This window comes from Barbus barbus (assembly GCF_936440315.1).
Source record: "Barbus barbus genome assembly, chromosome: 23".
NCBI classification, from domain to species: domain Eukaryota; kingdom Metazoa; phylum Chordata; class Actinopteri; order Cypriniformes; family Cyprinidae; genus Barbus; species Barbus barbus.
The window spans coordinates 11,963,061-11,988,172 of NC_136751.1; the positions used below are offsets into that span (position 1 = coordinate 11,963,061).

The 25,112-nt window shown below is 39.9% G+C and overlaps 1 protein-coding gene across 1 annotated transcript in view; it reads left to right on the plus strand.

Moving 5' to 3' along the window:
- LOC306843131 (neprilysin-like) overlaps nucleotides 1-25,112 on the plus strand; it is a 62,991-nt gene that overhangs the window by 14,188 nt on the left and 23,691 nt on the right. The window contains exons 5-9 of the mRNA XM_079374422.1: nucleotides 6,629-6,709; nucleotides 6,959-7,054; nucleotides 7,152-7,270; nucleotides 7,516-7,581; nucleotides 12,137-12,271. Coding sequence (XP_079230548.1) covers nucleotides 6,629-6,709; nucleotides 6,959-7,054; nucleotides 7,152-7,270; nucleotides 7,516-7,581; nucleotides 12,137-12,271 — 497 coding nt within the window. The remainder of the gene's footprint in view (nucleotides 1-6,628; nucleotides 6,710-6,958; nucleotides 7,055-7,151; nucleotides 7,271-7,515; nucleotides 7,582-12,136; nucleotides 12,272-25,112) is intronic.

A 25,112-nucleotide genomic window follows, 5' to 3' on the forward strand; every position in this document is an offset into this window, starting at 1 on the left:
TAGCCTGATGGCAAAAACTGTGAGACTTAGGAGGAGCTTCTTCCCCCAGGCCATCAGGCTCCTAAACTCTAACTCTGTGTCATAACATCACTTGACTCCATGTTAACATCACTATATCAATAAGCTATTCATAATTTCTACCTCATATGCTGCTATTTAAATACCCTGTACAACTTTTTTGCATATTCTTTTGCACATTGCTGTTATATTACTATTTATGTCAACAACATACTGACCTGCACATTTATATATTTTTTTATCTTTTATTTTATTCTTTTTTTTTTTTACTTTTCTTTTTCTTAATATTTATATTCTATACTATTGCACTGTCCTTGGAGCAGACCTGACTTACATTTCACTGCTGGTTATACTCTGTATAATTGTGTATGTGACGAATAAAAATCCTGAATCTTGAATCAGAAGGACAGCAATCGATGGGAGTAAGTACTGATGGAAAAAATTAATAAAAAAAAGTAAATCTTATGTCTCTGTTGTGCAAAAACAAGAGATTAAGCACTAATTTGAAAATCTGATAAATTCAGTCATTCAAAAAGTTCAGGGTTCAGATACCGGAAAATACTGTCTTTCTGAATTGCACTAGAATGAAATAAAATAAAATAAAATGAAATACGGTAGAGGCTAATATTTGAATAAAATGAAAACAGTACGTTAGCCTCCTATTAAATTCCACAGTTTTCATGAAAATACATGTTGAGTACGGAAAAATAATCTTTTAAAACATTCTAATAATATTATCAAGGTATGAAATGCTTTAAGAACACTCATAACCGTTTTTAACATGCATATTCCAATGTAAACAGATTCAACTACAACCAGGCAAATGCACAGGGCTTTAAATGAAGAAAATGAAACTTCATTAACATTCATTGTACATACCCAGTCCTTGCACGTGTCCCAAGACCCGATCCACCTCGCACATGCAATCCATAAACGTCCTTAAAGACGGTCCATAAAACATTCATCATTAACATACAATGCTCACATACACATTTTATGCAATTTGTTCACCACTTCTGTAAGAATGTACATTTACCTCGCCAAATTCCAAATAATGGCACAAAACCCAGAGTACTAGTTTGCGGTCATTGCTCTGCTCACACTGAAATATGCGCACGTATATTAATTACCATGCTGGAGCGCAGCAAAGCAAGTGTATTAACCACAGTTTCTTAAAGGACCCACAACCAATTTATATTGAACTTTAAGTTTTGTTCGTTTTCTCCACGTGGCTACACAGCTAACACAGCTATATGCATATAATGCACATATTATGCCGCACACAGGCTTTCAACAACAATGACGGCTGATCAACAATTTCAACAGTAGGCTAGATTAGGGTGGGTTAAATGCAGAGTAAATCTCCCTACGTTGGTCACTAAAAGTAATCCCGCCATTACACAGGAATGCACATTCACATCACTCTAAAATGACGACGCGCCCACAGCAGCAAAACTGTACAAACGCTGGACATCCACAAATGACACCACAGTATTATCAACGCACCACGTAACCTCCATAACTGAATGATACAATACTCATCAAATAATAAAGCACTCAACTGTCACTTGTAAATAAAGTCCCTGGGTCTGTCATTCCATGCCCCTTTACTCGTATTAAAAAGTAAACACGGCAAACAAAATAACTTGTGCTCGGTGCTAGCTGTTAGCCACTCATAGCACTCATATTTGCAATCTTTGAAATGGCGCATAAAAACTTTGCTAGCCTTTGTTAGTGTATACGATTTGGGTGTTGGTCTTCCTTTCTCAGTTATTCTCTTTTGTCTGCCAAAGAGCGCTTTTAAAATGTTTTTAGTAGATCGGCAACAAGATCTGGTGTAGGCGCCGATGACAGCAGCTGTCATTTTCTTTTCTTTTTGAAACCTAAATAATCAATCAAAACATTTGTCACACAATTTTATTTTTTATCGGGCCAGCAGAGAAGGCCCTGCTTCGCCATGCACAGTGCTGTAAAAACGCGTCTGCATCTGGCTCAGCACCAGCCAGCGAACGCAGATTTGAATTTAGCAGCTGATGATATGACGCACTGAACAATTGAATCACGCTGGTGTGATTGTATCAAATATAGAAAATATTATTATTAATATATTACTCTTTTGGAAGCTGCATTCAAAATCCACTTGGCTCAAAAATCTGAGGGGCACGTGCCCCCTCACTTTGAATGGGCATGACGGCTCTGAGTGAGCTGCTTGTTGTATCCTACCTACATAGGCAGTTATCTACTAAGGTAGCATACTAACCAATTTAGAATGTTTTACATAGGCAGCAACTCATGGGGACTCAACTCATGGGGTGAAGTGCAATTGATTTCAGTAGAGTTTGATGTTAGCATGTACTTTAATGATCAGTAAAATATGGAGCCCCAGACATGATATACTGGGAAAAAATATATTGTGTCCACAAATTAACGATTAAGTTCCCATGGCCTAATAATTTGTGGCTGTGGTTTATTAATTTGTATTTCCCCTGTTTTTGGTAAATCTTTACCATGTTGTACTAATTTGTTCCCTCATTTAGGTAATGTAATTTGTTCTTTTGTTTTCATTTATTTAAATTATGGCCACAATTCACCTAAAACGGGAACAAATGAATACGTTGAGCGAAATAATAAGTTGTGGGAACAAATTCCTAATTATATCACTATAATGTTTTATTTTCCTCCTGTGTGCCATGTGTGGGGCTCAGTACAAAAAAACAGCACACACAAATATTTTTAACATTGATTCCAGTCTATTTATATATAGTATAGTATAGTATAGTATAGTATAGTATAGTATCTTGTAGAATAAATTAATATATAAAATAAATGAATTCAATTAAATGACACACTATATTTCAGATATGAGTTTAGATAGAGCCGCTTGACCACAAAAGCAGCAACTAAAAACAGGTAGAATCCATTGAATCTACAATTTAGTTGTGTCTGATGTGAGCTATTTTAAGCTCAGTGAGACTCTGCCTGAGGCTCTGACGTTGAAATTTAAAGCTTTGCCTCTTGTTTCTTTTAACACAGTAGTGGAACCTGTCAGACAAATACAATTTAATCTGTAAATGCTGACAGCACGTATGTCTTAAGGGACGGAGAGAGCATTAATGTTATACTGCGGGGTTGTACAGGATGTGGACTGAAGATGTGGGAATGGCTCTGGGGTGATCGGAGGCCTCATTTTAAGGGCCCTCAGCTCCTGGAGCCATGAGATCTCAGCTGTCTGACCAGGAACGAGGAGCTTATTAACCCCAGCATGGGCACTGATTTTCAGGGACAATTTCAGAGCAGCCCGTTGAGGTCAAGAGATGTTTTAGAGGGGGCATAAATGAGGAAGCATGTGTGCTAATGATCATGCTCCAGGAGGTTGAGGGAGGAAGGCTTGACCTGGTAAACGCAGGAAGTTTGCATGGAGAGGTTAGAAGCTGTAGGGGGCTGTGCACAGACAGAGGCTTGTGGAGGTAAATGTTACTGAATCTGAGGGGAGCTCAAGATTCAGGGGTCAAATGCTACCAGAGCTATAACTTAACCTTGATGGTAGTGCTTGTCAAAACATAGCTCGCGCAGTGCTTTTTTTTTTTTTTTTTTTTTTACAATCCCTTCTCTCTGTGCCACCTTTTAAAAATGAATGATCAGCCTTTTTTATGAGCTTTTAATTCAGAGTGGTAATTAGTTCTTGATTTACAGCAAAATCAACAAGGGCGTTCTTCATTTTTCATTTATTATCGCCTTGATGAGAATTTCTATGACTTTTCTCACCTTATTTAACGTTTAATTAATTGAAAATCATTGCTAATCAACGAACAAACACTGAGGATGAAATAAAAATAACCATCAAGGAGTAGTGAGAATTGTGTCTTCCCCAGAGAAATCTAAATCCCCTCATTAGCATTTTTCAGTGTGCTGAGCTTTTGAGGCATGAAAGGAAATGCTGATTGGAAAATAAGAGTCTATTTAGAGATTTGATTAGACTTTTATGCAAATGCAGTGTTGATGAAAATAGTGTTCAGGGCCTATTCTTCGGTTTCCCAACCTCACTTTTGTATTTCAGCTGTTGGGACTTTGAGAGATGGGTTTAATTTGTGGAGTAAGTGCTTATGAAGACTCATACATCATTATACATGGGACCATAGCCACTATTCCATTCTATATTCACATTAGTGTTCAGCCATAATCGTTTTTTAGAAGTTCAGTGTCAAATGATTACAATTGGTCTTCACCAATTGTAAATATGTTGTCACATACATGATTATACAACTTCTGGTCCCACTTTATATTAGGTGGCCTTAACAACTATGTACTTACATTTAAATTAATCATTTGGTACAATGAACTTATTACATTTTTTTTTAAAAGCTATGTGTAATTACATCTGTAATTAATTTCTGTAATTACATTTATAAATACACTGTTGACCCATCCCTTACACCTTAACCTACCCTTAAACCTACCCATACCACCAAACTTATCCCTAACCTTACCCATATCCCACCTCAATAGGAGCAATAGTGTTTTGCAATACAGTATGGACACAATAAGTGCATTGTACTTATTTTTTGATGTAAGTACATAGTAAAGTCCACCTAATATAAAGTGTGACCCAACTTCTATTTGCATAAAAGCAGAAAGAGCTACACACACTTTCACTTGCTGCATAGCTATTGTGTGTATAGTAAGATTAGCCAAAGTTCATGCCATAAAAGCCTCTACAAAACTGCGTTGAAAACACTTTAATAATGCTTACATTGCACCTTTGCCAGTCCAGAGTCTGTCGTCTCAATAATGAAAGCAGTGATCCTTCACAACAGTTCAATCTGATGGGGCCACAGCGAAACATGTTCCATTTCACTCTTGGTGCAGACTTTGATCATTTCTATTTAATATTACTTTTATTTATTGATCCTCATGCTTGGCACAGAAAAGCAAGCCTATATTAAATCTGCCACTAAGAACATACACAAAAGAGTATTTTGAATGGAATTCTACTCCATTTTATTCTACACAACCTATTAACAAATTATCTATGCAGTTTTTGCCACAAATAACCAGTCTTCCATCTTCAGCACCAAGCTTCACATACTTGTGACATTAATTCAGTACCTTATTACAGTAAATGTGGCTATTTACCCTGGATGCTGGTCAAATTATTTATCTGGACAGGGGGGATTTTCTGTTCCTGGTTGAGAAGCATGTTCTTTGCTCAGGTGTGAGGAGTTGCAAAACTTTGTAAAACTAGCTAATAGGAAGATAAAGGAAGAGGAAATTGAAAGAAAACGATGAAACATACATGAAAAGAAAACAGAGGCATTTACATCGTTCTTTTTTCCTTTTTCTCCAGGCAGTGCACTTTGCATTAATTCATTCCTGTAATCAGGGATATTTTGCCATCACAGAAAATGGAAGATAAATACACTACATTATGGATCTTAATGTCTAAATGTTAACATGTCTCTAGCAGACTTCATAGGCTGAGAGAGGCATAATCCAGATCAAGCTGACAGAAAATGGGTTATAAATACGAGGAGCTTTCTGAACAGGGCCAGCAGAATACTCATGCATATACATGCAGGAGATGCTCGAGGGAAGGGCTGTTTCCTGCCGGGACAGAGTGGGCTTTGTCAGGAGATGTGGGTCAGATAAGGCTACTGATCTCAATATCAAAAAGTAACTTTCAGTGGAGCTGTATACAAGCTTTCCATTAAGAGAGAGAGAGAGATACCAACAGTAGTTTGGCTTTGATATAGATACATCTGTTTTCATTTATTTCCACTTCAATGGGTGTGTTTGGAAATTCAGTGCTCTTTTAGGATTTTTTTTTTTACATTTATAATTTGTGTTCCAAAAACAAAAACAGAATATAAAAACATTTTATTGCTGGTTAAAGTACTGTTAGGGCTAACTAATGACAAAATCTGTGGTGTATTTAGTCTCGAAAAGTTGTGAAATAGTTGTGAGAGAATTGCACAAGATAGGGAATTACACAAATTTGGGGTTTGTTTGTGCAGTTACCTGAGTTGACTCTAAATATTAAAATATTGAATATCCCAATAATTGAATTAGCTGCTAAAACAAAGTACCGGGCACAATATCGACACAATGTCTCTATAGGCTGATCAATGATACAAGTGTTTCAAGACTTGAAATTAGCTCTACATATAATGTAAGAGAGAAAAAAAATAGCAAGTAATCTGCACATGTCAGATGGATGGAGAAATAGAGTGACTGAGATGAAGTGACAGAGTTTTGAAGCTGTAGGGGTTCGTGCCACATGGCCACCAGGCGGTCTCTAATCCAATCACTCACACATGATCTGTGCCCTTTCACAGGATATACTAGGACCCAAGCACTAATTAAAATAAAATCTGAACACAAGTACTGCAAACAGGATATAAGAGATTTAAAGCAACGGCTGGGTCACTTACCGAAGGAGAGGTAGACAGGAGTAAAGTAATCACAAAAGCATGATGTATGAGGTTTTCATTTGGGAGGATGTTTAGCTATTCTCTATGATGGTGATGCAAAACTGACATTTGAAATCCATCTCCAAGACAGTCTGTTATACTGTCCAACAAATGCAATGATACTTTATATTCTTTTAATATAGGAGTGCTGGAGAGAGAAGAGAGTGGAAGCAATAGCTCACTGACCAAAGCCAAAGTCCTCTACAGGTCCTGCACTAATGAGAGTGAGTATCAATTGATTGAAGACTTCTGGCAATATTGCTCAGGTTTAATATCTTCATAAATTGTCAGAAAGATGCTGTTACGACTCTGCATAATGATTTGATAAAGACATCTTCCATGGACAGTCCTTCAAATGAGCTGCAAACATGAGATTCAATAGATATTCTCAACAAACAAATTCAAATTTCAACAACTTCAGTATTCACCCGATGCTTAAATAACGTTGCATTACTTCAATATTTTCCTGACAGGCCTCATTGAACAGAGAGGGGGGGTACCTCTGCTTACAGTGCTGCCAGATGTCTTTGAGTGGCCTATAGCATCAGATAATTGGGACACCAATTATGGTATAGGAGAAGATTTCTCAGTAGATTTTTATGCATGTGCTCAATTATCTCATAGGTACTTTGTATCCCAATTTCTCCTCTCTCATCTCCTCTACAGGAATGAATTGGAGAGCGGAAGATGCCATAGCCAAACTGAATGAGAAATATGGAAAGCAAGTCCTAATTAGCTTTTTTATTGGTACAGATGACAGAGACTCCAATGCGCACATCATTCATGTAGGTGTGCGCAACCACAGACTACCTCTTTTCTCTTTTGCATACAAACACAAATGCATGTTCGCTTTAGTTGAACACACTTCTGCATAATTGCTTTAAACAATCAGTATCCATATTTATTGCTTTGTGAGGCTTTTAATTGAAGTAATTGATAGTTTTATTGGGGTGGCACTACATGTGCACGCATTGGGTTTTCTATTAAGAATGAAAGGCTGATTGTCTCTTGGTTTTATTCTCTGTGCCAGTTTGACCAGCCAAGTCTTGGCCTCTCCTCAAGAGACTACTATGTGTGCACCGGACCATATGAGGAGGTAAGAATAGACTGTTAAACAGGAACAGGTGGATTTTGTCAAACTTATACTCGTGCTTCTATCTCCCTCTCTCTTTTTTTCCCTTCACCTCTCTTTTCCCTGCTATAACAACACGTTCTCACTCCCAACTCGTCACATATTGAAGCTTGGCCAGGACCACTTGGCATCCCTTTTTGATGCTCAAGGTACCCCTTTAGAGTCATTTTCAACTTGAAGGGTCCTCCGTTGCTTAAAATAAGAAACCCTTGGTGTCAATATGCCAACGCGAAAGGTACTGGGAATTTTATCGTCATGATTAAATTATATATTGGGTAATAATATTGCCATTATTGCATATATTGGGGTGTGATTTTTCAATGTAAACAGTCACAACTATTTACACAATTATGAGAACGTAACCCACTGCCCCTAAACCTACCATTTGTTAATAAAACACAAGATATAACAGGCAGATACAACTACCATCATAATTTATTCAAAAAGTATTAATATTCCAAGTCTTCCGAGGCAAAACGATTGATTTGTGAGAGGAATAGATGTGATCCCCGTGTCCGTCAAGTCAAGTCAAGACAAGTCAAGTCACTATTATTTGTATAGTGCTTTTAACAAAGCAAATTTTGTCAAAGCTGCTTTACATCAGCTTTATATAAAGCTGGGTGGCTTTATATCAGCTTTACAGTATTTAGGCGGGGAAATAGTGTGTCGAAATAGTGTCATTCTCCTCTGGCCAGACAACATCAGCAGTTTAAATCTAGGCTGCAACAGAGTTAGATTGTGCAAAGGACTCATCTTCATAAACTCATCATACAGTCTGTATCTGGGTGGCTACAGTGACCTCGGAATAAGAAAGAAACAGACGAATATTAGCATAGATGCCATTATTCTAAAAATGTAACACGTACATCAGGTGTTTTGGGAAGTGTTCCCAGTTTCCGTCCGCCGTAAAGCTCTTCCTGTGTGCAGTCTCTGTGTGCAAATTAAAAAATGCCACCAGAAGAAGCCTTACGTCAGCCTTGGTTGCGAAATGCTATTGGCTGTTGTGTGTCTCGTGACACATTGCGTTATGGCACGGGATGGGAGTATGCTTTTGAATGAGATGTGAGTGCATTAATGGAGCAGGATCATTTTCGGTGATTAAAACCTTATGTTTTACTCTCTTCTTCACATAAAGACTTTGTATGGCTTCAGAAGACTTGTAATGCAACACGACTTGTTTGTAATGCTTTTATACTGCTTGTTTATGGTCAGTTTTTGAAATAAATACCTTAGTGATTCTATAATTAGGGGTACATGTCATGTCCATGGACTCTATTATCAATTTTACTAATTTTTCATTAACTTTTCACTTCAAACAATGATCACTTTTATATCAGGGGACATTTCTAATTAATTTAATACAAAAATCCAACAAATAGCCATCTTTTATCTTGCAAAAATGGCTTATTCTATACTGGAAGTTGCCGTTTTTGTGCTGTCCGATTTGGTAAATGTGAGGTTTTGCTCTTCAGATACATTTTTCTGCATATATTTCTTATAATTATTTGTGCAAAATAATAATTAAAGTATGAGAAAGGTGTTTTAAAAAATATTTTGCTCATGCATCTACATTAAATCATCCATTTTGTGTACGTACGAGAAATCAGTGTCAACTGTGTTACTCACTATAAAGCCCCCTATAAATAAGCAATGGTTTGTTCCAAAGTCACATGTCCAACATCACTTGATGTATTTTCCTTTTTTGGAGGGAAGTTTGAAGACGTGGAAAGTTATAACTTCTCCTCTTCAATATTTTATCTATATTATTGTCTACACGTAGAGTAGAGTAATTGACCGTCAAATATCAACATGTTCTGGTGAGCTTGCGTCACATGTTATATTTATAAATATGTAGAGAAAGAATATAAAAACATAAGTTAATCAAGGTCATGTACTAACTAGTCCAAGGTCAGCAGTTTGCACAAGGCCCTAAAATGGCCGAAATGTCAACTGTATTATCTGTCAACTGTGTTACCCATCAGCTGTAACACAGTTGATAAGCATTAACACGGTTGACATTGTTGGCAATTCAGGGTCAATTTATGCAATTTATACACACGGAGGAAGGCCTTTGAACCGAAATGTATGTGTTCTTGTCCTATTGGTGATAAAATGTAGAATAAAACGAAAAGAAAAGACTACTTCGTGTGAGTGCGGCTCATGGTTTTGTATAATAAGTGATTTAATGGATCAACGCGCCTAAGCGAAAGATCAAGCGACGAAAGAATGCGGTGCAAACAACTTTTGTTGGTCAATTTATGCTCCCACTGAGTGCTGTTGATAAAAAACATTAATATTCACAAACTATTGTCATTACAGGGAAATTACATAGGAATTGCCTAAATACCATTATTTGCATTACAATGGATAAAATTAACTGATCTAATCACGGCCACACTTTCTATGAACTCAGTAGGCCTATCCATAATATTATATGCACATTATATTCATATTTGTCAAGGGTTATAAAGCATTCAGAATTCCTCATGATTGACTTTAACCTATATAATATTATAGATTTGGCATATATCTGTTTCTGTAGGGTGACCATACGTGCCATTTTTCCCAGACATTGCTTAAAATATTTAGGTTTTGGCTTTGTTTGCGTGTGGTGTATGAAATCGGTTCCTTATGTTTTCGAAAAGCTTTCAAGTTTCTTTGAATCAAAGCAATATAGAAATCCTGGCCAGGACATGTCCGGGAAGATTGGCATGTATGGTCACCCTAATTTCCGCATAATCATGACTGATAAAGTGTTATGATGTTATTGAACAAGTCCTTACAACTTGAAGTGTCATGATGCATTATAAAACTTAATTTAACTTTATAATAATGTAATATAGTCATTAACTGTATAATGCATGTTATTATAATGTGTGTGTTTAAATTGCTTTATGGATACTAAGTTCATACCTGTCAACTGTGTTACTTTGTCAACTGTGTTATGCGTGGTTTTTATGTTATAAATCTTTTAAATGTGAACTAAACCGTCAGACAAAAAGATGGGGATATCTCTGGACATGGATGTCTTTGGTAAGGATGGCGAATAATGCTAACTTCAGGATACTTTGGATTTATGTTGAAGAAAGTTTCATCCTTCATGATAGCATCTCAAAGAACGTCCATTATGATGCCCCAAATTCATATTTTCAAATCAGTTAGACAGATAACATCAAAAACTCTGGTGAATAGACTCAAAAACCTTCAAACAAATGCATTATCAAACATGTGGTACTTCATTCATGTTTCATTTGACACAGAATTTGTCCGTAACACAGTTGACAAAATAATGAATCAAACGTTAAATTTCATTAACATATTTAAAAAGTCATTAGAGCTTAAGATTGCCAAATAATTAATTTAGCACATTAAGGGGATTTATTATTCAACCACCTAGTTTATTTATCAAAAAATAATACAAATTTTTTGACATCTTGGCTGACCTGAAATGTACCCCTAAATATAGAATGACTCACCTGTGACTGCAGTTATATTTGCTTGTTACATGTTTTATATTGTCCAGAAGTGGGTAGGTTTAGGTTTAGGGTAGAGAGGGTGTTAGTTGCTCCAATGAAAGTATACATTTATATACAATTATTTATATTTTTTACAAATGCATGCAAACCATTAAACTAAGACAAACAACTGAAAGCAACGGAGGACGCTGCAAGTCGAAAAATACCACTAAAGGGATACCTTAGCACGTCAAAAAGTGACGCCAAGTGGTCCTGACCAAGCTTCAATATGTGATGAGTTGGGAGTGAGAACGTGCTGGCTAAAAAGATGAGCTTAGACCTTAATGAATTTTCATGTTGGTTCAGGCTAGTCTAACCAATGGACAAGAAGGGTCTCTAGCTGTCTGTCTTTCTCTTCAACATTTTCTTTCTTATTTTATTTATCCAATAAAAAGTCCTTATTTATGAAATTGACAAAATTTATGAGTTACAGATAAAACAACCCACCTTGGATTTGCCCAGACCACACAAGCTAGAAGTGAAAGATAAGCCCAGCCCATCTCCTAAAAGATCCAACAGTTTACTTAAGTTTGCAGTTTAATTAAAATAAGCTAATCAATTTTCATATAATTTCTATTGAGACTTCACTCTTGTACTGGAGTGTTCAGACTCAGTGGACACAAACTGTTAGTTATCATCAACTGATCGTTATTCAGGTTAGACATATTAGTGCTATCTGCCTTTATTATGTTCCAGGACTGGCTAATTTAATACAAAAAGGCAATAAAAAAAGTTAGAAAGGGACAAACAGATGAAAATACTTGGACCAAGATCTTGTCTTTTGTTTCCAGTTTGAACTTATGGTTATGCAACTTTTAGCAGGAAAGCAGAGAATGAGAGGAAAGAAGGAATTAGCTTGAATAATTTCTCACACAATGCCCAAATACTTCCTAAATGACTGGGAGGCCAGAATCTAGCTGCTATCGTAAATGAATGATGAAAATATGCATGCTAACAGGTATTGAATATAGCACTAATGTGTTTTCAATGTGTGTTTTTCTCAGGCCTGTGTGACATATGAGAAGTTCATGACTGACTTGGCGAAGCTTATCCGAACAGACCGGGGTCTTAAAGTCAATGACACTAATATCAAGCAAGAGGTTGCCCGGGTGATGATGATGGAAAAGGAAATTGCTAATGTAAGCATGGAAGACTTTTAAATTAAAACAACAACAACTCTGATAAAATCTACTGGTGTCTTATCAGACCTGAGACACTGTAGCAATCAACACCTTTCAACCTATTGGAAAGGTTAATAGTAACTGCAGCATTTGAATGTCACCAGATGTTCAGTAATTCATGTTGCAACTACTTAATGTTTCTGTTTTAGAGAATATTAAGGTATGTTGTGCAATTTACGGTAACACTTTATAATAAGTAATAAAGTACTTACAAATCATTACTGTAGTTAATACATTTATAGACAGGGGTGCCCAATCCTGCTCCTGGCGATCGACTGTCCTGCAAAGTTCAGCTTCAACTCTGTTTGATTAGAGTTGGAGCTGAACTTTGCAGGACAGTCGATCACCAGCAGCAGGATTGGGCACCCCTGCTCTATACAAATGTATATTAAGTGCTTTAAACCAACCTTTACTTTTACACACACACACATACATACTGTAAACCACATACGGTACAGTAAATGCTATGTCAGTTAGCGCTGCACTGCATTTGTTTGCATGCTTTTTTCATGCATGTATTCTTCGTGTTTTTTTTTTTTTAAATTCAGCTTTACAGGGAATCACTGGATGTCTTTGTCCTTATTAGGATTTCCTGGCACGTCATAAGTTATTGTCTCTATGAGTCTATTTTGGACTTTCTGCACGAGAGCGCCCTCCGGCTTCGAGTATGAATGAAACATATGCTGCATGAGAGTGTTTAGCACTCCGTGATGTCAAAGTCCCTTTCAAGGAAAGTCTGTTCACTTGGTGGCCATATTTGAACGCCCCCATATCAGGGCTCTGCCCTGGCAGCTTTGTCTGTGATGTTTTTAGCCCTATTCGGACGGGACTAGTTTTACAGGGGGTCATTAGAGAAATTTGTGTTTCACAGACGTAGTTGGTGATTTTAATCCCGTCCGAATCTGCCACATCTGTGTTTTTCTCACACAATCTCTGTAATAATCCCAGAGCAAATTACCTACTGTTTTTCAGCAAACTCAGTGATCCTCTGAGAAAACTAATCCCGTCCGACAACGTTTCACAACGTTTCCTTGTGTTTTGGCCAACGTGAATTACCGTAGATTCTCTTACTGCACGCATGTTTGATATATTTGCCTCCCGGAAAAGAAATAAAAAATAACAATAATAAGATCAAGAGCCAGATCACGTAAACTGTTAAGACTGGCTATTGTCATATCACCGTCAGGTAAGATTACTCACGTTCATTTCTGCACTCAATAACAAATAAAGTTAAGTCACTAAAAGGCGTTTCGCACCACAGGAACCTTTTCATAGTACCCGAACTAATTGTGGAACTACCCACTTTTTGGCGTGTTCGCACCGCGGGAACTAGGAACAGTTTTAGTTCCAGAAACTCCGTTTGGAGGAACTAAATTAGCTCCTACTTCAGAGTAGGGTCTAAAACAGTTCTAGGAACTATCTGTGACGTAAGTGTATGCTGATTGGCTAAACGTGTAAGAAAATGCCCTCATCCGCCATGATTTAAAACACTGTGTAAACATATACTGTGTAAAGGATTTAAGTCTTATTTAGAATTTTAGCTTTAGGAAATCGAATCATAGAGATTGGATATTGATTTGATTAATTGATATTAATCAAAACGTATGATTTGTACTTTATTAACGACTCGTCCAGCGAGCATTAAACCAGTATATCTTAGTAATTCTGTTTATTTTGTGGCCACGATAATAATACAGAATTGGTTGGGTAAATTCTGAGCGCAGGTAGCAAGCTCTGGGCAAAGTTTTGACTTGACTATTACAAAACAGAAGACAAAAGATTTCTTTATATAAAGATACGTTTATTTGCTAATCTACGATAAAATACTACACAAAACACACATACACACATATACAGGAATGCGATTTGAAGAAAGTTAAAGTATAGCACTATTTGCTATTTCCAAAAAGGTCTACCAGGGGCAGATCACGAGCAGAGAACCTTACTATCTTTACTTTTAAAGATTAAGACCACCAGCTCAGTGAGATATGAAGATAGTTTGTTACTTGCTCTGAGTTTTTTGGCTGCTGATTGGCTGCTGTAGTCGTAATTGCATGACGCGTTTCAAGGGATACCCCTCCGGTGGTAGATTGGCTTCTCTGTGACGTGATGATGCTCTTAGGAAGTTTATTTGGAGTTCTTATGGCTTCAGGTGTTAAAGTTTCTTCTGCCCTCAGTATTATCGCGGACGAAGGGTTTACTTGGGCAAAGGAAGTGAATGTCCTTAGTGAGCGTACACATCTTTAGGTTTGGGGCAGATACAACTGCTTGTTGTCATCATGATATGCAACGACTTCAGGAGTGTGGATTTTGACATAGGTATTCCCTTGCCAAAATCCCACATTCACAACGTCTTTGAGCCGGTATATGAGTCGATAATGGGCAAACTGAGGAGTAAGGCCAAGTCGCCTGCTTCCGGGTCTATGTACAAGGGAATAGCGCTACCCAGGGAAAAGGAGAGATGGGTTTGGAAGGGACTAGCAGGGCCTGCAGTTGCCGAAGTTAGGATGTTTTGGACAAGGCTAAGAGGTATCAAGTAGTGTGGAATCCTTCCCATAGCTAAGTTATAAATCGAGGAACTTACTTCATGTAGCATGTCGGTCATGAGGGTAGTTAGAGAGTTGCCGTTCAGAGATTTCCCAAAGGTCTGTAGGGCGTGACTCTGGACTAAGAGCTGTTGTTGTATTTCGGGCATTTCAGCCTGAATTTCGCCCACATGCAGCCTGACAGTGGCTAGATTAACAGCATTAGCGGTGTTCATGCCAATGTTAAACAGAGTTCCTACAGCCACAGCAGCCCCCAGCAGGGCGCCCAAAAATCATTTGGGACACTGGTTGTACCCGCTTAATTCAGCCTGGGTTACAGGTTTTTTCTGTAATTGGTGCAGCATGTGGTTCACATCTGCCTGGGAGTGGGCAAGGACTTCTCGAGTGCAGCGGGCTCCAGTCCAAGTGGTTTGGGTGGCTGAGAGGGTGTAGTGAGCTCTGAAAACATCGCAGGGATCTAGTCGGACGTACACCTTTCGGGTGTAGGTTTTGCAGTTCGTTATCAATAACCCCAGTTGTTCACAGAGTACTATCCCTGATGCTGGTCCGGGCGATGCAACTTCTGGCTGGGGTGTAACCCCAATTATGCAGAGAAACAAGGCGGCGAGTCTGAGAATCTTCCTGTTGATAGAACAGACAGAAGGCACAATTAGCTGCGAAGATCATGATTGGGTGGGTCGCCTTTATCGGCTGACAACGGTTCTCACATCGAGTTACGACGTCTTTATTGAAGGGAGTCAATCTCAATTTCGGGACCTGGATTTAAGGATTGGTTAAGGGAGTTCCTTGATGAGGGGACTAGAGGGGAAAGGAAATTATAGTGAGAGAGGAAAAGGAAAAACACAAAAAGAGACACCAAAGAAAACACAAAGATACACAAGGACACCGAATGAGGTGATGTGGTTCATTAACAGGCAGGCTATTGTTTCTGCTGTATCATTGGGAGCTGGGAGGCACTCTATCCACTTTGTGAATTCGCAAACCATGGTGAGGAAGTACTTGTTACTCTGTGTTGACTGTGGCAGGGGTCCTACCCAGTCTATTTGGAGGTCCGACAATGGGAAAGTCATTCCTTTCCCTTGCAGTGGGGCTCGGTGGTTTGGGTTTGCCGGTTGGAACTGGCAACACACCAGGCATTCCTTAACATATTCTGCTACGTCTTGCTGCATGCCAGGCCAGTATGCTACTTGCTTGAGTGTTCCATAGGTGGCCTTGGCGCCGTGGTGTATCGTGTGCATCGTGCATGGTGCATCGTGTGCGTGTGTCAGCATCCTACGGTACTACGAGCTTTGGCGCAGTGAGGGGCTCAGGGACATACGTGAGAACACCGTCTTGTAAATGAAACATGTGCTTGATTGAGTGGGGCGTGCCGAGCTCGGACGAAGTGGATAGGTCGGAGGTGGAAATAGGATGAGTTAACCCTTTAAAACCGACAGGAGCGCCCGCGCTCCGGTTTGCGTGTCTCTGTTTAAAAGCCAATAGAAACCGAAACCAAAAAGGTAGCACAATAATTATTTTTGCAGACAAAATCAGAGACGTTACACATTCAAATCAAGCCTACAACATGCTCCTGTTGCATTGTTTTCACCCTCTAACGAGTCTGCACCAATTGCATAAAATGCGTTTTCAACAAAAACACTAACCAAAACATTGCACGTCTTTGCACACGTTATATAGATCTGAGGTTGCTAGTTACCTTTTCCTACGACTACTATGACGTAATCACGTTCTGTGCACTATGACCCCAAGGTTTGTCGCATGTGGTGACATCACAAGCCGCGACATTTGACATTTGCTGTACATACTATTCTATGCGTTCTATTCGTCACTCTCTCTCTTTATCATTGCAATCTGTTGCTTTATCTTTTCTTTTTCACACATACACACAAATGCACCTTTACAAATGCAAGCACAATCACACACTCGCGTGCATAATGTTACGACTGCATGAAAAAATAAGTACATGGACGCAGAGGTTTTGGCGCTACTAACTTACTCGCATCCGACGACGAGTAACTCTTCGACTGCTCATCTGCTCCAGATTTTGTTTCTAGTGGGGTTTATTTTTGTTTATATATGCTTTTTTTTTTTTTGTTTTTTACACAAGAATAACTGAGATGGTCTTTCTTTATTTTTAATCAACATCGCTCTCAAAAGCAAAATGCTGTCTTTTTGACCCCACAAATTGAAATGCACTCCATTAATCCGTGAGGCATGACACATGCCCCTCTGCATTATTCTGGTCAGGAACTGTCACAAGTGTTATCACAGCCTTTCTGTATTTTTATTTCTGATAAATTACAGATTTTAGAGTAGTGTAACTTATTATTTTACATAGTCTTTTTTAGTTGTTCAATCAACTTTGCTCTCAAAAGCAATGTTATCGGTTTGACTTCATAACGTTGAAAATGAGTGTATCTCACAAATACATTTATGTAATCAGTCCAAATCAATTGTATGCAGTTTCAAAGTGTTTTATGCAAGTTTTTTGCATTGACAAGTTTGAGGTTGACATTTGTGATATTTCTGTATTTAGTAAAATATGTTGATTTTATTTTCTTCAATTTTCATTTCTTTGATGGTTTATTGCACTTTTGAGCCATTTATCTAGAAACTATGGTTTTTGATGAACTCTCGTGAGCAATTGCACACTCCCAGAAATCTTTGCAGCTCAGAGATGTTAGTCAGCGTCTTTATGCTTTGGATTGCTTGGATGTGGTTAGACTGTGGCTCGATGCCGTTTCTTCCGACAAGCAGTCCAACATAGTTCACCTTGGTTTTGCACCACTGTCCTTTGTGAAGGGCGACCTTGGCTCCTGCAGTTGTCAGCTGGTTTAAGACATGATCGATTTCTTTGAGGTGGTCCTCCACACTTGAGCGTTTCATTAAAACATCATCTGCGTAGACAAGGTTGCCTCTGGCTCTGGCATCAGGGCATGCTTTGTTCAGAAAGATGTTGAATTCAGCTGGTGAGTTGGCTTAGCCGAAGGGGCACCATGTGAAGGTGTACTGTTGATTGCCAAAGGTGAATGCCAGCTTGTGTTGGTCATTGGGGTGGACAGGGATCGTCCAGAACCCGGAGGCGATGTCCAGTGTGGACAGGATCGCTGAGCCTTTGATTTTTTGGAATTTCCAACTGGGTCATAGGCCATCGTGACAAAGGTACTTGCTGATTCAACTTGCGATAGTCGATGGTGGGCCGCCATTTGCCGTTGGGTTTTAGGACTGGCCATATCGGGGCAGAGTATGTGCTGTTACAGGGCCGGATGACCCCCTTTTCCAGCATGGAGACAATAATTTCTTGCACTGGCTCATATGACGCTATTGGAATCTTGTACTGTCGCACAAATGTGGGTGGCGCATTTGGGTTTGTCGGGATGCACACAGTGTGAATGTTGGTCAGTCCACAATCCAGGGAATCCTTTGCGAAGGAGTCCTTGTACTTGTGCAGAACCTCTTTGAGTCCTTGGCGATCCACTTCACTGTGGAGGGCATCCGCCTCACTCAGGATCTGTTGAACATGTGTGTTGAACCCGGCGTAGGGTTCTTCCGCAGTTAAGTCATTTGAGGGGCTTTGGGCCCCGATGTTCACCTGTGTAGGTGATTCTGTTTCAGGCTGTGTTGAGACAGCGTAGACAGCGAAGTGAGTGTCATCTGTTAGTTCTGAACGGCAGACGCTTTCTCTGGACACCGGCAGAATGGAAGTGATGGCAATGATTTCATGGGGTTTTGTGAATGTTACGGTGTCGTCGTATTCGTCTGATATTAGCTGTGCTGGTATAGGGCCTATGACAGGTACCATCAGTTCAAGTTGAAGTCAATTAAAGTCGTGGAACGCCTGGCTGATGAGTCATCCCAGGTGATTGACTTTGGGAACGTGGATGTCTTCGGTCGTACAGTTGTTGAACAACACATACACAGCACAAGATGACACTTCAATGAGAGGTGTGGCTTCCAGGGTCAGTCCTAGTTTCAGGCAGGCCCTGGAAGCTTGGAAGAAGCCTAGCTTATTGTTGAGACTTTGGCCAGATCGCATGTTGAAGTGGACGTTGACACTCTTGCTGTAGGCAGGTATTGTGACTTCTTGCTCTGTGATCATAGCGCGTGCGTCTGGCATGATTTGACCAGATTGGAGTTTCTTGAGGCTGACCACAGTTGTCAGTTGGTGTTACAGGGGAGCCCATATGATGTTGTTCACGGTATCAATGCAAGCATTGAGCCGGACCATGATATCCGCTGCAATGTAGATGTCATGAGGCAGGTCTGGGACAACAAGGAAGTAGTGACTCAGATGTCTATTATTCCATCGTATGTCCAGAGCGCAGATGATCTTGGAGGTGCCAATCGTTGTTGACCAGGGACTGAGAGGAAAGCGGCTGTGCTTAGCGATTTGTGGTAGACTCTGATGTCTTTGCTTCAGTGTTCTGAATAGCTTCAGGCTGATGGCTGAGTTCTCTGCCCACAGGGCTAGTGCCGCGTCGGACACTGATGTGCCTTGGACATCTATCGCAGTCATGATTTGAAGGGGACCTGCGTTTGATTCAGGCTCCTGCAGTGAGCAGAGGAGAGGGTCCTGGTCCTTGTTGCTTGTGCTTGATCCAGATCCTGGCTTTGATACTGCATCATCAATCAGTGAATTAGGGGCAATGTCTGTGACTTCACACTGCGACTCGTTGGAGTCCAATGACTGGCAGGGCAGAGGTTCGCAGACTTGTGTCCACATCTTTAGGTGCTTGAAGTCTATTAGAGGTTTGAAGCGAATAAGCAGGTCTTTCCCAATGAGAAGTGGATACGTCTTGAGTGGTGAAATGTATACTGGATGGATGAAATCCATCGATCCCATCGTTAGGTGGATTGGGGCCACATGTTTTAGTTGTAGGCCCGTGTGGGAATATGCTTAGAGGTTCAGTTCACACCTTTGGAGTTTGAGGGTTTTGTTAGTCCTCTTTGTTCTTTCTTGGACTTCCTCGAGGAGTTCGGCAGACATTAGAGTAATGTCGGCTCCCGTATCGTGGGTGTTGAGTTAGTGTTTAACTCTGTTGCTGGGTTTTCAGGTGGGTTTTCGTGTCCCTCTGAAGTTAGGATAGTTGCTGTTCTCTGTGGCTGGTTGGGTCAGCTGTTCGCTGCCTTCTCGTCAGGCGGCTAGTCAGGCTTTATCTGGTTTCTCTTTGTTTTCCCATTTCCGATCTTCCTCTTTCCGTTGGAAGAATTCTTTCATCTTCAAGAGTCAGTTTGAGCTCGGTCAGCTTGGAATCTTTGCAAATTCTTTCGTCGATTCCTTGGACTGGTTACTCCAGGGTGAGTTTGTCATTTTCCCTTGGAGTTTCCATTGGATTCCCATGAGTTTTTTTCTCTTGAGTTTCCAAATGAGCTTGGCTGGTTCCACGATCTCTCCCAGTTATTCTCTTGAGGCCTTGATTGGTCCCATGTCTTTTCCCAGTGCCGTGCACGTGAGCACTGACGTCCACGCGATTTATCCCAGCAGTCATACCTTTGTTTAGGTCAGGTGCCAGTGTGTGAGTCTCGTTCTTTGTTGGACAGGGGTGCATTCCACTCTCTGGGTGGCGTCTTGGCATTGTCTTGGTGTTGGGCGGATGGTGGCTTACGCTGGGGTGAAGGTTCCTTAGGAAGAGAGTTTTGAAGTTTAGTTCATCCTCCATGTCGGGTTCGTTGCGAGTTCCGAGGTATGCTCGTTTGAGTCAGCTGTAGTAGGCTTGAGGAGGTTCGTGACATCCACGTGGCCTTGTTCGGACTCAGGGTCGGAGAACTCTTTAATGAGGGCTTCTCGGAGCAGTTGGTAATCAGTCTTTGTGTGAGCAGGCTTTCGGTCCAGGAAGCTGCAAACTTCAGAACTGGATGTCGTTCGAAGTAAATAGAGTCTATCTTTGTCAGTAACGTTAGGTCGCATTTCCAGATGGAAATCGATATCTTGAAGGTAAGCTTAGACATTTTGGCTATTTAGCATTCTTGGGGTGAATTTGCCAATGTTTCTGGTGAGCTTGTCGAGGTCTTTTATCTCCAAGCCGTGCGATGATCTGCGACTGGCTGCAGCAGATACTTTTGGCTGAGGTAAAGTGAGGTAAAGTTCTCCAGAGGGAGTTGGGGAATATTTCAACACCACCCCCTCCAGCTTTTGCTCACATGTCAGTCCAGGAACAGGTGATCCGGTCCTGCTCGGCAGGGGTGAGGTCGGTGCGCGTCGTGTCCTCGATAGTTCATGGTGCAGTTCGTAGGCGTGCTTGAGTTCCTCTTGGAAACTATCAGATTCTTCTTTGATGTAGTCTAGCTGTCGTGTTAGATGGCTGATCTTGTTTCTTGACTCAACCAGGTGAGCTTCAAGGGCTTTGATTCTGCCGTTTTTGTCCCTGAAGTCAGCCTTTGCCTTCTCCAATAGCTGTTCGGCATACTGTAGCTTTTCGAAACACTCAGCATAGTCTGCCTTGATTTGTTCCATTTCTCGGCTAGTATCTGCTAGGGTCTCTTTTAGCCTGTTGCTCTCCTCCTCAGCGCCTTGTTCCACCTCATTAGGGCCTTCCTGTCGTTCCTGAGCTTGTGTTGTGCTGGAGCTGTGCAGCGTGCTTGTCGCTCAACTTGAGGGTGGCGATGAGTGTGTGGCTTAAGGATGGTGGCGATGAGTGTGTGGCCGGTGATCTTGGCTAATTCTTAGTGAGTGTAGCTTTGACTTGGGTCTTGTGCCATGAGGCTTGTTATGTTGTCATCCATGTCTGATGTTTGAGCCTTCCTGTAGCTCAAATAGTAGAGCATGGCGCTAGCAACGCCAAGGTCATGGGTTCGATTCCCAGGGAAAGCAAGAGCTGATAAAATGTAAAAACTGTAACTTGAATGCAATGTAAGTCACTTTGGATAAAAAAGCGTCTGCTAAATGCATAAATGTAAATGTAATGTAAATGTGTTTCAGCAGCCTTAGGGAGGAGGCTGTCTGTTGCCACACTTAGCCATGTTTCAAGATCCTCCCAGTGACCGACATGTTCTGTCGTGCGAGATGGGGTGAGGGAAGTCTCAAACCGTGACTGACACAGACCTTGAAGAGGAAAAACAAAACAAACCAAAACAAAACAGACAGGGGTGTAGATATGTAATGTAAAGTGTGTGCTAATGTTGAGTGTGGTTCTCTGCGACTGTGAACCTCTGGTGGGGAAAATTGAGCACACACAGGTAGCACAGCAAGAGAACAGATAAAGAGAAGAACATCACCAACAGAGCAAGGAACAGGGTAATAATTGAATGCTTCACCTTTTTCCTGTAAAGGAAAGCCCCCCCCTTTTTTTTCCAAGGATGAAGGTTAGGCTAATGCCAAAGTGAGGGAGAGGGACAAGATCAAAATCTCTCGTTCTTATATTATTTCCTTCTTTTTTTTTTTTTGTTAAGTCTGATGTTTAGAAGGTTGCTTCCAGTCAGAAGATTGTAAATGGGAGCTTTTTCTTTTTATAAGTCTGTGATTGCTATGAATTTTCTCCGGGGTGGAGAAACACAATAGCAATGAACGTACAGGTCCCTTAATGGCAAAATTGACACCGTATTAGAGTGTCCTTCGGGTGTGTTAAAATTTTTGCAGACGCCTACATTGACCTGCTTTAGCCTGGCTGGGTAGGATTTCACAAAAGACGAAGGTAAATGGAAAACAATTTTGAAATGTCGTTCTCAAGTTTCACAGATACCTGTTCAGTTGCTGAAGTACTCCGCTCAAGATCTTCCTTCAGGCAGTAGTCGAATTAGAAGAGTGGCAGGGAGAAAAGAGAAGGAAAGTGAAGGTTTGCTCCCAAGGTTAGGATTAGTCAAGTCAAGTCACCTTTATTTATATAGCGCTTTTAACAATACAGATTGTGTCAAAGCACTTAACAGTATCAAATTGGAGGATAGAGTGTCAGTAATGTATAATAATAAGATTAAACATTCAATTTTCAGTTAAAGGCATTTCATTATTGAATTCAGAGATGTCATTGTCTAGCTCAGTTTAGTTTAAATATTATCTGTGAAATCAAATTGACGATAATCGTTAGAAATTATGTGTCCCCAGCTGAGCATGCCAGAGGCGACAGCGGCAAGGAACCAAAACTCCCTCTGTGACAGAATGGACAAAAAAAAAACCTTGGGAGAAACCAGGCTCAGTCGGGGGGCCAGTTCTCCTCTGGCCAGGATATTATTGTTTATTTATTGTTTACTTATTGTTTTAATTAATTTTGAATGTATAACTGTATTATATTTCTATTTTTATATTGTTGCAATTTCTAACAATAATAGTATTATGTAGTTCGGTATTTTATTATAATTTTAGTTATTTGTTTTATTTTAAGTTTTATTGTATTTTAAGTTGAGGTCTTCACTGGGGATATGTCCCCGGGGCTCATCCAGTTGTCCGGCCTCCGCCGACAATCAGGGCCATATACATCATCTCCCGGCACTGATCCACCATCTGATCCGGACACAGACTGAGAAACAGAATAGAAACAGACAAATATTAGCATAGATGCCATTCTTCTTATGATGTAACGAGAACATCATGTGTTATGGGGAGGGTTCCCGGTTCCGGTTGATCTAATTAATGCAGCCTAACAATCCTTTAACGGATTTGAATAATAGAAGTGTATTAGTGTGTTATGTGTAAGCCAGTTTAAAGAAATGTGTCTTTAATCTAGATTTAAACTGACAGAGTGTGTCTGCCTCCCGAACAGTATTAGGTAGATTGTTCCAGAGTTTGGGTGCTAAATAGGAAAAGGATCTGCCGCCCGCAGTCGATTTTGATATTCTAGGTATTATCAAATGGCCAGAGTTTTGAGAACGCAGCAGATGTGGAGGACTATAATGTGATAAGAGCTCGCTCAAGTACTGAGGAGCTAAGCCATTCAGGGTTTTATAAGTAATTAACAAGATTTTAAAATCTATACAATGTTTGATAGGGAGCCAATGCAGTGTTGACAGAACCGGGCTAATATGGTCATACTTCCTGGTTCTAGGAAGGACTCTAGCTCCTGCATTTTGGACCAACTGTAATTTGTTAATCAAGCGTGCAGAACAACCGCCCAATAAAGTATTACAATAGTCTAACCTTGCGGTCATAAACGCATTAATTAGTATTTCTGTATTTGACGTTGAGAGCATAGGTCGCAATTTAGATATGTTTTTGAGAAAAGAATAAAATGAAAAATTTTCAAATGAAAAATTGCTATCAAACAACACACCTAGATTCCTAACTGATGAAGAAGAATTGACAGAGCAGCCGTCAAGTGTTAGATAGTGTTCTAGGTTATTACATGTGGGGTTTTTAGGTCTGATAATTAACACCTCTGTTTTTTCAGAATTTAGCAGTAAGAAGTCATCCAGTTTTTTATATCGACTATGCATTCCGTTAGTTTCTCAATTTGGTGTGTTTCACTGGGCCGCGATGAAATATAGAGCTGAGTATCATCAGCATAACAGTGAAAGCTAACACCATGTCTCCTGATAATATCTCCCAAGGGTAACATGTAATGCGTGAAAAATAACGTCCCTATTACTGAGCCTTGAGGTATTCCGTACTGCACTTGTGATCGATATGATACCTCTTCATTCACTGCCATGAACTGATGGCATTCAGATAAGTACGATTTGAACCATGCTAATGCACTTCCACTAATGCCAACAAAGTGTTCTAGTCTATTTAAAAGAATGTTGTGGTCGATAGTGTCGAACGCAGCGCTAAGATCCAGTAGAACTAATAAAGAGATACAACCACGATCAGATGATAGAAGCAAGTCATTTGTAACTCTAATGAGAGCAGTCTCAGTTTTATGATACGGTCTAAATCCTGACTGGAATTCCTCACAAATACTATTTTTCTCTAAGAAGGAATAGAATTGCGAGGATACTACCTTTTCTAGTATCTTTGACAGAAAAGGGAGATTTGAGATTGGTCTGTAATTAACTAGATCTTTGGGGTCAAGTTGTGTTTTTTTAATGAGAGGCTTAACAACAGCCAATTTGAAGGTTTTGGGGACATATCCTAATGACAGTGATTAATTAATAATAGCCAAAAGAGGATCTATGACTTCTGGAAGCAGCTCTTTTAGTAGTTTAGATGGAATAAGGTCTAACATACATGTTGTTGGTTTAGATGATTTAACAAATTTATACAATTCTTCCTCTCCTATAGTAGAGAATGAGCGGAATTGTTCCTCAGGGGATCATCTGATGCGATACTGTAGCTGACGGCTGCATGGTTAAAATTTTATCTATGATAGAATCGATCATGGAAG